At 31.9% G+C, this 12,149-nt stretch overlaps 1 protein-coding gene across 1 annotated transcript; it reads right to left on the reverse strand.

The window, feature by feature from the left end:
* Positions 1–2,667: 2,667 nt before the first annotated feature.
* On the reverse strand, positions 2,668–9,776 carry LOC120155419. Its single transcript, XM_039166975.1, has 11 exons — positions 9,711–9,776; positions 9,374–9,513; positions 8,761–9,190; positions 8,547–8,588; positions 8,414–8,455; positions 8,284–8,325; positions 8,140–8,181; positions 4,677–4,810; positions 4,275–4,416; positions 3,796–3,972; positions 2,668–3,590 (listed from the first exon to the last, which is right to left on the reverse strand). The coding sequence occupies exons 1-11, from the start codon at positions 9,774–9,776 to the stop codon at positions 3,003–3,005; spliced, it is 1,845 nt and encodes a 614-aa protein (XP_039022906.1). The 3' UTR covers positions 2,668–3,002.
* Positions 9,777–12,149: the final 2,373 nt, after the last annotated feature.

Below are 12,149 nucleotides of genomic sequence, written 5' to 3' on the forward strand. Positions count from 1 at the left end.
TGAACAAGAGGTAAAGATTTTATTTAGATCTATCTTATCTCGAGGTTCTCTAGTGAAAACCGTTAGAGGATTATGTATTTTAACCTTTTTTTTTAATTTAATTTTCATTTTGACTTTTTCTGGAAGGATTTTTATTTTCTTAACTTCAATTAAATGATGTGATAACTCGACTCAAATCCATATGAGATTTATGTATTTTTACACGAATAAGACGTAATTATAGTCGTTATTCTTGTTATTTCTTATGAAAATTTATCTTTTTTTTTATTTTTCTTAATTATGTTTCAATATTCAGTTTTTTTAATTCATTTTCCATTTTATTAAAATTTATATATTAAACTTTGATCGTTCCCTAAAGCATCTATTTTATTTTTAAAGTTAATTTACTTTGTTATTTACAATGGCCGCTTGGTGTTATTACTATTTTATTATATTTTTCCTTTTTTAAATTTAATTAGTTTATGTTCGATATATATACCTTTTAATTTCTGTAACTTTCCTTAAACGTGCTTAAATTGGTATGGTAGATTTATTTCTATTTTGTTTCTTAATTTGTATTTTTCTTTTAAGTTTAGTTAATTTATGTCATCTTTAGTTATTTTGCTTCTTTTCATAATTTGCTTTCTAAAATTTATTCTAATTTTATTTTGTTTCCTTTTTATATTTTATATTTATTTTTAATTATTTTTTAACTCTTTACATTTATGGATCTTTTTGTATCTTATTTTGCATTCCTTTTTAAATTTGTGTATTTGTGCATTTCCCTATTTGTTCATCTTTCATGTATATTTTGCATTTTTTATATATGATACTTATAACTCTTTTATTTTGTTAGACATAATTATAGTATTTATTTTTTATTTAAAATACCATAATTCATTTAATTTTATAGTAACAAATACTCAAAGGTAAGTAATTATGATCTTTTTCTTAAATTTTGGTCTAAACTTTAATTTCCGCTATTAAGACAATTTATAACTATGTTGGTACCAAAAGGGAGATGTGAAGGTGCTCATCCTTCCCCACACGTAATGGACTCCTGAACCATTCCAAGTGAATCTTTGGCAAGATGTATATTCGGTAAGAGGTAAAATTTAGGTATTCGAGTTTACCTAATCCAAAAAGGTTGGTGACGACTCCAAAAAGTAAAATGATTCACTTAATTCGAGACACGATCTCGGGCCACTCGGGAAATCGGTGCAATAAAGAATTTGTAAATAATTTCAGTCAAAAGACAAATTGAGTAATAAGTAAAATTAAGTCACTAAATTAAAACAGAGTACTTTTAGTAAAAAAAGAAAAGGAATTTAAGTTATATAGGTATTTAATAGTGGTATAAGAGCACGTGGTTCAAATTTGGTAAAAAATAAATAAACTTGAAATCATGAAAAGTTGAGGGATTGAATTGAAAATTTGAACTTGTTATCGAAAAGAGGAATTAAAAGTACATCGGTATTCTACGATGCTTTAGGAGTATGTAGTTCAAATTTGGTAAAAAAATAAATTTAAAATGAAGGGGGAATTAAAGGAATGAGGAAATCAACGACTCAATTGCAAAATTTTCAAAATACTCAGTCAAATTTTTATTTTTTGAGCAGCCTGAAAGTTTCAAATTTAAACTCGACTCGAAACTTGAAATTGACTCGATAATTCAAGTTGATCCAAATAACTCGAAATGAATAACTTGAAACTAAAAATAAATAAAATTTTAAGTCGAACAGAGTTTTGCTCACACAACATATGTAAATGCTAATTTTGACCTTTAAATTCTATTTTGTTTCAATTGGGTCCTGCATACTTTTATGTCTTAGTTTTTTTATATTTACATTTATTTTATTATTTTCATTACTATTTATTATTATATATATATATTTTCGTTTTTATGTATTTATTATTTCATTGTCATTTATAATTATTATTGATATATATATATATATATGTGTGTGTGTGTGTGTGTGAATATTCTTCTCTATTTACATTTTTTTTATCTAATTTATAGTTATTGTTTATTTCATTATTATTATTATTTTATTTGCTTTATCTTTTTTCTCGCCATGTTTTTATTTTGCGTTTTATTCTTATTTTTATTTTTTTATTAATATATTTGTTACATTTTGTATATTATGTAAAAAAATTGAAAAAACATATCACTTCTATGTATTAATTTTGGACGTTATGAGAATGTTTGAACATTCCCTTATACCTGGCTTTCGAACTCAAATTTGATCTTAAATGGTCCATTGCAACTCTAATCACGTGATTAATTTGTAGAAGACTCAACTCATATGAACTATCACAAAATAGTTACAACGTGTGTATCATTGTGGAAGGTCTTAAACCCTCACTAACTGGTGCATAGCTCATCAAATTTTCAAAATTTAATCTTACATTCATTAATCAAACATTACAATCTTACATATTATTAAATAAATTAAACAAAGTAATATGATTTTACTACTAATTTATCAGATAATGCTTCGTTTTAGAAATATTAATCTCACAGTTAATATTATATTCAGTTAACCAAAGTCCTGAGAATCAATTCAGATTTCAGACAGGAAAAAGAACTTGGGAAAAAACAATATATGTAGGGACCAAAATATTCCTGAAGCCTTTGTACAACTACGTCTCCATGAAAGCTTGACAAAACCTTTTATTAATCGCCAGAACAAATTTTATTAATACAAAACATACATATAACCAAGAAAGACCAACTACAAACCAGAAGAACAAACCCACCGCTGAGCATAACGCGAGTGGTGACCTTGACAATGAAAAAAACAATACTATCTAGGGAAAGGCATTCCCCGAATCCCGGAACCACTTCCACGGCACTCCATCAAAAAGCAAACGATGCTACCACCAGGCTTTGAACAGCTGGGATCTAGCCGATCCAAAGTTAGCCAAGTAATCGGCCATTGAGGGGGAGGACGAGGAAGACAATTTAAAGATCACTACTTCGAAAAGCTTCACCTTCATGTCAGTTTCTTAATAGCATCCTTCTATTCCATGAACAGCTTGCGCCTTTTGGCATATGTTTGCTGCAAATCATCCCAGGAGGCCTGAAATTTGACTCGATCAGAATAAGAGGGAACAATGCCTTTTTTTAACTCATCCATCATGAATTCGACATCGAAACGCATCTCTAAAGCAGTCTTGGTTGTATCGCTCCACTTCAATATATAATCCTCAGTAACGTGATCAAGGGGGAGCTCTTCCATTTCCTTCATTGAAGCACATGAGAGAATAAAGGTTCTCTCATCGACATCATGGTGCATTATACTTTCCTTTGTAACATCACCGTATTTATCCATGATTTTTTGGGCAGTGCTGTGCAGAGATTTTGGGACGTCATATCTTCCAACTTTAACGCGGTCGTTCTTATCTAACGATGGGAAGTCTGAGAAATCAGCTTTGCTCTTTCCTTTTTCATCGACTTTGTTGAGAAGTTCAGCCATAGGCATCGATGTAGCTAGAGAATTCTCTTGATTTTCTGTAAGATGTGAGCTGGTGACAATGCCTCCTTCAGTACTAACTGATGTTGTCCTCTGTGGATCTTGAACAACGCTGCTAATTTGCGAATCATTTTGCTGAAATTAAAAGGAAAAATTAATGTTATGGTTCTAGAATTAGAAGCCTACCTAAAATTTGATGCATGGTCTTGCTTGAAAACGAGACATAGCAAAATGCAGAAAACATTAAACATCAACTAACATACATTTGATTAGTACTTTATCTGGACCCTCAATTATAAAAAGTCCGAGCAACATAAGTAGAAATGAGTATTGTACTAACTGTTGTTTGGAAGCTTTCGGGCGCTAACTGCTGCTTGGCAGAATAAGTTGAAGGATGAATATGCTCAATAGTTGGTTGCCTAGCTTGTTCTTGAATTGGCTCATTTGGCTGCGGGCAACTGGTAGATGCTTGTTGACATCCTTGACTTTCAGATGCCGAAGTGCTTGCATGGTGGTTCTGCAATCAAGACAAGCAAAGGAATGATGAGATAGGACTATGCCTTGTTAATAATTTCATAACCATAAGAGCATATTTTTACTGCCGCATGACAAATGTAAGTGAACAAAAAGATCAGGTAAAAGAAAATTGGGTCTGTGCTGGACTAGTCTAGATAAAGCAGAGCAAAGTTTCATAACGGCAACATGTAACATATTAAAGAATGCATACATGAACAAGAAATAAAGAATTAAAATAAGTTCTCGTCGGTGCTATCTAATTGAACAAAAACAAGGTACATGGTTTGAGTTTGAAATACTAACTCTTGTGATATTTGGTTGTCTGTTTTGTGTCGGAATTTGCTCATCCGATTGTCGGAAACCATCCAACGATAATAACCCTTGTTTTAATGCAGCCAACATATCAGTCTTAATTTGTAAAACATTTAACGTAACTAGTTTTAACCTGCATTGAATAATACAACATCAAAGCGAAGATAGACGTGGAATGTCAATATGATTAAAGTCGACACATCCTTCATCTTCTAAACAAAAATACCCCTCACTCATCAGGAAAACAAGCTACGGAGTTTATCCGGGACATATTAAAAGAAAACTTGATTTGGTTAATCCAGTTATAACACGTTCCAAGTGAATTTGTATATTAGATTTTTTGTTTAGATTCGTGTACCAAACATGAATTTGGAGTCATATAAAGATACTAACTGCTGGTGAATCATTTGAATATCTGATTGTCCATTGTGTGCTGTGGTTTGCTCATCTTGTTGCCGGCAATTTATTGACTGTGATAAAGCTTCGCACTGGGCAGACAACTTTCCAAAATTCTCTGAAATTATTGCCTGCAAAATCCCAAGTAATGTTAGCTGTAACATCCGCAATACCGGGTTAGTGACCAAATTGTAAAGTTTCAGAATTTGGTGACTAAAGTAGAAGAATGAAAGAATTCAATGATTATTTGAATATATATTGAAGGTTATTTGGTAATTATTAAAGGAAATTAAGGGTATTATGGTCATTTGACCAGAAAGATTTTTTATAATTTTTTTTAAGGGTAATAAGCACGTATGAAGAAGAGTCCAGAGCATTCTTCAGTCTTCTTCTTCCTCCTCTCCACCGTGAAGCTTGGTATAAGGTAAGTGAGTCTTTAGTTGGTTAATTCTTTCGTTTTAAAGCTTGTTTTGATTCTTGGGATATTAAGAAAGATTAAGGAAAGCTTTAGGGGGCTTAAACCTCAAAGATTAACAAGTTATGAGAAATTAAGAAAAATGAGTTTTTAAGTGAATTTTTGATATGGAAGGAGTTAATAGATTGTGAAGTTGAATTTGACTTGTCAAGGATTAAATTAAGAGGTAGGAAGTGTTAGAATTGGAATTAGAACACATTGGAAATTTGGTATGATTTTTGAATCTTATATGGAAGATAGAATTTTGAGGTTTAAGATGAAATAAATGAATATAGATTGGTTTAAGTATGTGTACTAGAGTTAAGGATGAAAAGGGGATGATATATGAAGTGTTTGAGAGGAAATGAAGTAATTTTCGGGTTGAAAATATGATTTCTGGGCAAGGGGGATCGGTACCCATTCAAGGGGAACCGATACCCCTTCAAACGAACAAGAATTTCCAGTATGTCATAGGGGAACCGATACCCCCATGGGGGGGGAACCGATTCCCCCTAAAGGAAAATTGGGGATATGGATTTAATAAGTTCGTTTAAATTGATAGTATCCAATTACAAGGTGTAGGTATCTAATGATGGTCTCGAAATGTACATTTATGTAGATTCTACGCATAAAGCAATTCCGGAACATTTAGCAAGTAAGATCGATCAAGGGAAAGATAAGAGATTGGATTTGGCTAGTGAGGCCAGGTGAGTGCATATTAGTTAGTTTATGGTGCTAAATGGAAACAAGACTTGCGACAAGTCTATTTCCTATGTTAGAATGCATGAATATATGATTATACGTATATGAATGACATGAATTGTATGTATGCATGAATATATGTGTTGACATGCTTTTGAATGTAATGTTATGAGAAGTATGTGCTATATAAGGTATATATATATACATATGTGAAACTGAACTATGTGACTGCATGAGAAAGATATGAGCCATATGACATGATATAGGTGAACATGAGAAAGCAAAGTATGAGATATAAACTATGTGATCATAGTAAAATATAATTATATTTTTATATGATAAGTGAAATAAACTGGATAATATTGATCTATAGGATGAAGTGAAAATAGTACACCAACTAGGGGATTTGAACATAAATGATAAGATGAACGTATAAGATAAGCTAGATGGGAAAGATTCATAGGTTTAAATAAACTATAACACATGGGTTGAATGATAGAAATTTGTGAAGTTATATGAGAAGATTATAAGAGCTATAAGAAATTGAATTAAGTAACAGATTAGATTATATATAGAAATAATAGAAGTGAGATATGTTTATAAGTCTGCCCTAGATGAATACGAAATATAAGAGTGCTATATGATTTATATTAGGATAATCTTGAGGATATATATATAGATAGATATGAAATGAAATGAAATGAGTTATATGAATACCCAATTATGTGATGAAATGGTGAATTACCTGAACATGTGAATATATATGTTTAAGAGAAGGCATACGATTAAGATATAAGCAATGTGACTATAAGTATATGTGCTTTAAGTGATATGACTTATAAGTATTTCTATTATAATGTTACATGATATGTTATGTATGTTAAAGGAATTATGTGATGGTATAAGAATTGATAGGAAATATATATGAAAACAAGTATATGATACGAGACAAAACTTATGACTATAAGCTACGTGAAAGTGTTCTAGGTGTTTCGATATATTATATGAAGTATATGATCTTATGTGAACAAGATATGATAAGTATGTTTATATGAATAAAGGTGATTGGGTGAGAAATGATAGAAATTATATGAAAACATGACATATGTGACATGTGAATTATATGGAAATGATCTACGGGTAAGTGAACTACGTGACTATATGATCATATGAAAAGAAGCTATGTGATACGTGATATGTGAAAGTGAATTACAAGTTTATGTGTATATTTGAAATGAAAGAAATGATAACGCCCATGTTATGTGTCATGAGAGCTAGGGGTATAGTTGGCATGCCAAGAGTCGAGGGTTTATTCGGTTCTTTAGGACATATGTATATCCTTTGGAACCTGTGTGAAGTCTTGAAAGACACATACTTGATCCATAGTATATGTATATGATTCTTAAGGAATTCTACGTGGTCCTTATGGACATCATTCTACGGGCACTACGGTGCAATTCTACGGGCACTTCGGTGCAATTCTACGGGGCACTTCGGTGCATTTATACGAGCTGTGGTGACAGCATAGTGCACAACCTCTATAGACTCACATATCGATAGTTCTCACATATATACATGGGCTAATCCAGAAATATGAACAAATATAAGTTAGTGGTATGATAAATGCTATAGAAATTATATGATGTTGTGTGTATAGTGTTTGATTGAAAAAGTATGTGATTATATGATAACATGTGAATGATGAATTATGTGTATGTATGAATTTACTGCGATTAATCTGATATGATTCTATACGATATGAAAAATGCCTGGAATTGCTATAACATGATAGAACAGAACATGCATGTATCAATATATATGTTTTAAAGTGCATTATAAGTGGTTATGCCTCACTAAGTCTTCGACTTAGCGTGTGATTGTTTCACACGTAGGTTTCGAGAAGAGTAAGGAGTGATGCGGAGCAAGACAGGTCAGTTTTCCTTACCAAAAGATTAGATCAGAAATATTTGACAAAGTATGTTTTTGGTTATGTATAAAGTGTTGGCATGTAATAAGTCATTAAGTACGAGCACTCTGATAAAGTCTGTATTTTGTTTTAAATAAAGTTTTAAATTTCCCGGGATTTTTCTTAAGAGTCAAGGTTTGAAAAGTCAATGTGACACTTCGGACTCGTATCCGGGTCGGATACGGGTTGGGGGTGTTACATTAGCGGCCTCTTAAATTATTTCATTTACAAGGAAGTAATAGCTTTGAGACTAAATCCATTACTTGTCGTGATAAATATGAACTTCATATCCAAAAAAGAAATCCCACATCAGATTGAGAGAGATTAGTAATCTTTACCATGTTTACAGTCAGATTGTGATTTTCTGTAGTCCATGCCACCTGTGAAATCAAAGCAATGTTTTGTTTGTGATAGATATAAACATATGATCCCATAAAAGAAATGACCACATATCATATTGAAACAGATTTATACTATTTTACCTTTTCTTCCTTCAGCATTTGATTTTCGTTTGCCAATACCATCTGTGAAACACAAACAATGTTTTATGTGTCATCTATCTTATGATATCGTTCTGATTACTTGTGGATATACACATTCCTCACACTTTACCTTTTCTGCAGTTAGCTTTGCGATTTCCTCGGTCAATCTTCTCTGCAAATCCCAAAAAATATTATTGGGAACTTAAATTCTTCCACATATATATATAGGGAAAGTAAAAAAGAAAAAAGATTTTTGCTTTTACCTTGTTTTCCGTCGCCCTTTCCTTTTCGGTTTGTAACTCTTCCTGCAAAATTCAACCAATGTTAAATTTCTACCTACCTTCATGTAAGAATGAAAGAGGTGTATGTTTCTTTACCGTCTCTTTTTTTTTTTTTCTCCCTATTAGCCCTACCAAGAATTGCTGATTTCGTTTGTGATAGTTCTTTCTTCTGTTTTCCCTTCAATTTTGAAGGCACCTGTCCGTCAATTTGATTCTGATCTAATCGATCCGGTTGAGATAGCTGAGATGGACTCCCACTCTCCTCCTGACACGGTTCATTCGCTAGGGGTGGACTTATATGAAGATAAGACGAAGAGCCCTCCGCATTAATGTTTCTTTGAAAGTGAAGGTCTTGACTGAGTTGACCATGATTCCAATTTAAAGGATCCAATAATGGTGGGCTAAAGCTCATACTTGCATCATGTGACAACATATTGTTCGGTTCATTGTGCATCAATCCTGTACTTGAATCTAGCAGGGAGCTGATTTGAATAGTTGGACTCTGAAATGATTGATTCTGTTGAGAGTTCATCTCTGCTTGATTCGGTCGAGAATTCATAAGCGGGATTGCAGATGAACTAGAAACCATTTCTGGATTTGGAGTCCGGCTCCTACACGGCTGAACCCTGCAACAACAAAACATATACAAATATAAACAAAATTTGCCAAACTGCTTTTGATCGGATGATAATCAAAGGGGGGGGGGAAGTTCAGACGAAAGATAATCAAAGATTAGCTGACTGATTCAATGGAAGAAAACATTTAGGGATCAAACTTCAGTAAAATTCTAAAAAACCAAAGAAAATTACATTGGCTGCAGTTCATCCATTCCGGGGAGATATCTACACCAAGAATCCTCTTCTTCAACCTCGAAAACAAACTTCCTAATCTTGCGGCAGCTCAAAACATAGTCTGTTGAATTTTGGTTGAATAACGATTTTATACCCAACTGCTCCAAAGAAGTATTGTCTTTATCCTCCAATCAGATTGTAAAAAAATAAAATCACATTGTTTTTATTATTATTTAAAACGCAACGAACAAATGCCAATCTAAATCCGCAAAAATACGAACACGACATTGTCAGCCCACACAATTGACTCCAGAGAGTAATAACAGGAGTTGCTTTTTGAGCCCTCGGATCAGACCGCTAGCAAAATGTCTGAGCCGTTAGATTTTTCCTTCAAGCTCATCGTCCACATCTGGAATCCCATTTTCCCGGCTTTTGGCGCCCAATTAGATGTTCACTTTATTCAACTCTTTCACATGGTGATAAACTTTGAGTATTAGTTTTGTTTTTATGCTTAATATCTACTTTACCCCTCCTACTTTACCGAAACTTTATTTCTGCCCTTTATTCTTTTTCAATAAGTTTAATCCCTCAACTTTTAAATTGTTATCGCTTTAGTCTTGGATAGTTTTCTTTTTCTTTTAAAAACGATGATGCTAGGCCTGTAAATGAACTGAACGTTCAGCGAACTGTGCGGCGGGAAGTTCCTTTATGTGCGTTTATTTATTAAATGAACGAACATGAACAAGATTTTGTGTTCGTTTAATTAAATGAACGAACATGAACATAGGTCTCGTTCGTTCATTTACGTTCGTGAACGTTCGCTTATGTTCGCTCGATTATGTTCGATTATGTTCATTTATGTTTGTTCGATTATGTTCGTTTATGTTCATTCATTTATGTTTAACTCAATCTTCTTAAATCAATTTTGGTGACTAATTTGTAAGTATATTAAAAATATTAATTAATATGTTATTTTGATGTCAAATTCCATAATTAACCCAATTTTATTTGGAGATTAAATCTAATATGTTAACCCGTGAGGCACCTCGCACCAATATTCATTTTCCCATTTTTCCCCCAAACCCTAGTGTTCACTAGATAGTGGGGACGATCGCTTAAAGCTTCAAAAAAAGTTATATTATAGTGCAATCCGAAGTTTTACATGTATGTTTTCATCTTTTTCTCTGTTTTATTTGGCTTAATAGTTGATATGTAAAGTTATTGTGTGTATCTTCACATCTAAAACTCAAGAAAACATCATACTTCTTTCTATAAATAGATGGGAAGATAAAGGTAACAATCGGAATTATATGAGCATCACTAAAGAGAAAAATAAATAGAATTTGTCAGAAAACAAAACAAAGGTTTCTATGCAATTTCTGAAAAAGAGTGTAATAGTGGAAGTAATGGGTTTTCCATGAAGAACCCATTAATAAGTAGAAAATACATTTTGACAATGAACTTTTGTTTTCATAGTTCTTGTGTGACCTTTAGTTGTGGAGTAGACTATAGGCATGTTAAAATTTTGAATGGTGGTTTAGCAATAATATCAGTTACGATATGTAGCATCGAAGGGATTTCGGATCTATTTTATTGCCTTGTAGTCCAATTTGTACCGTTCGAAATCTTCATGCTGTTAAATTTTCTACTCTGCCAACGGAAATGACCATTATTAACAAACCTCACTAAAGTCTGAAATTGATGTCACAAAACTTTTAGTCGGTGAATTTATTATAATAACGTAGTGGAAAATGATTGTTCATATGTAATCATGGACCACTAAGATAAATGTTATATCGTTAAATTAAAGTCGTGTGAATCATTTAATATCTTTAAAAGATCGATCGAAATATTTGATATCTTCAAACATTTCATTACTGCTAATCAGCTCTTACGCTATTTATCACTGTAGATTTGGTTGATTTGCATTGTCGACTATTTTTCATGAAAGAACAATGGAATGTATGGTCTCGAACGTTTATGTTCATTTATGTTCATTTATGTTCGTTTATTTATTAAATGAACAAACATGAACAAGTTATATTCCTTAATAAACAAACATGAACAAAAAAAAATTGTTCGTTTATGTTCGTATTCGTTTATGTTTGTTTGTTTATTAAATGAACGAACATAAACATACCTTCGTTCATGTGCGTTCAATTCGTTTACAGGCCTAGATGATGTAGTCCAATCAGGTTCAATTTTCTCTCACTTTACTTTAAAATTAGACCTTATTTTTATTTAAAATTAGGGTAAATTACACCAATCATTGCTAAACTTTACTCTCTCTCCTATTTCATTCACTGTACTTTAAATCCTTTCAATTTTTTTACCAAATTTAATACAATTAACATTTTTTGTCACTCGGTCGTATTTAATAGCGTTAAAACGATGTCGTTTTAGAAAAATAAAATTTTCACCAAAATAACGTCGTTTTACGTTCACATAACAGCTCATTTATAATGTCATAATGAGAAAACGGTTGAGTAACCAAAAATACTAATTATATTAAATTCAGTGAGACAATTGAACGAATTTAACTTACAGTGAGTGAAATAGGAGAGAGAGTAAAGTTCATAATGATTTGTGTAATTTACCCTTAAAATTAAGGATCGCGTTCAACATTTCTTACATAGTGGATTTTCGTTTGTCGTTATCATGTTCGTTTCCGATCGTTCACCAATCGAATTGAGTTCAGTTCTTGTACACGCGTTTTCAATATTATTTAATATATATATATATAAATCCATAAGTTATATATTTAATTTTTATGAATTTTTAATTATTTTATTTA

Source organism: Hibiscus syriacus, unplaced genomic scaffold (genome assembly GCF_006381635.1).
Source record: "Hibiscus syriacus cultivar Baekdansim isolate YM2019G1 unplaced genomic scaffold, ASM638163v2 tig00111191_pilon, whole genome shotgun sequence".
Lineage (NCBI taxonomy): Eukaryota > Viridiplantae > Streptophyta > Magnoliopsida > Malvales > Malvaceae > Hibiscus > Hibiscus syriacus.

What these genes read in the sequence shown, in the direction of transcription:
- LOC120155419 (XM_039166975.1), bottom strand. Translation starts at nt 9,776, where the DNA reads ATGGGATTCCAGATGTGGACGATGAGCTTGAAGGAAAAATCTAACGGC. An exon ending in AAAGGGCGACGGAAAACAAG is followed by an intron (nt 8,456 to 8,546) that starts GTAAAAGCAAAA and finishes TGGGATTTGCAG; the next exon opens with AGAAGATTGACCGAGGAAAT. An exon ending in ACAATCTGACTGTAAACATG is followed by an intron (nt 4,811 to 8,139) that starts GTAAAGATTACT and finishes GGGATTTTGCAG; the next exon opens with GCAATAATTTCAGAGAATTT.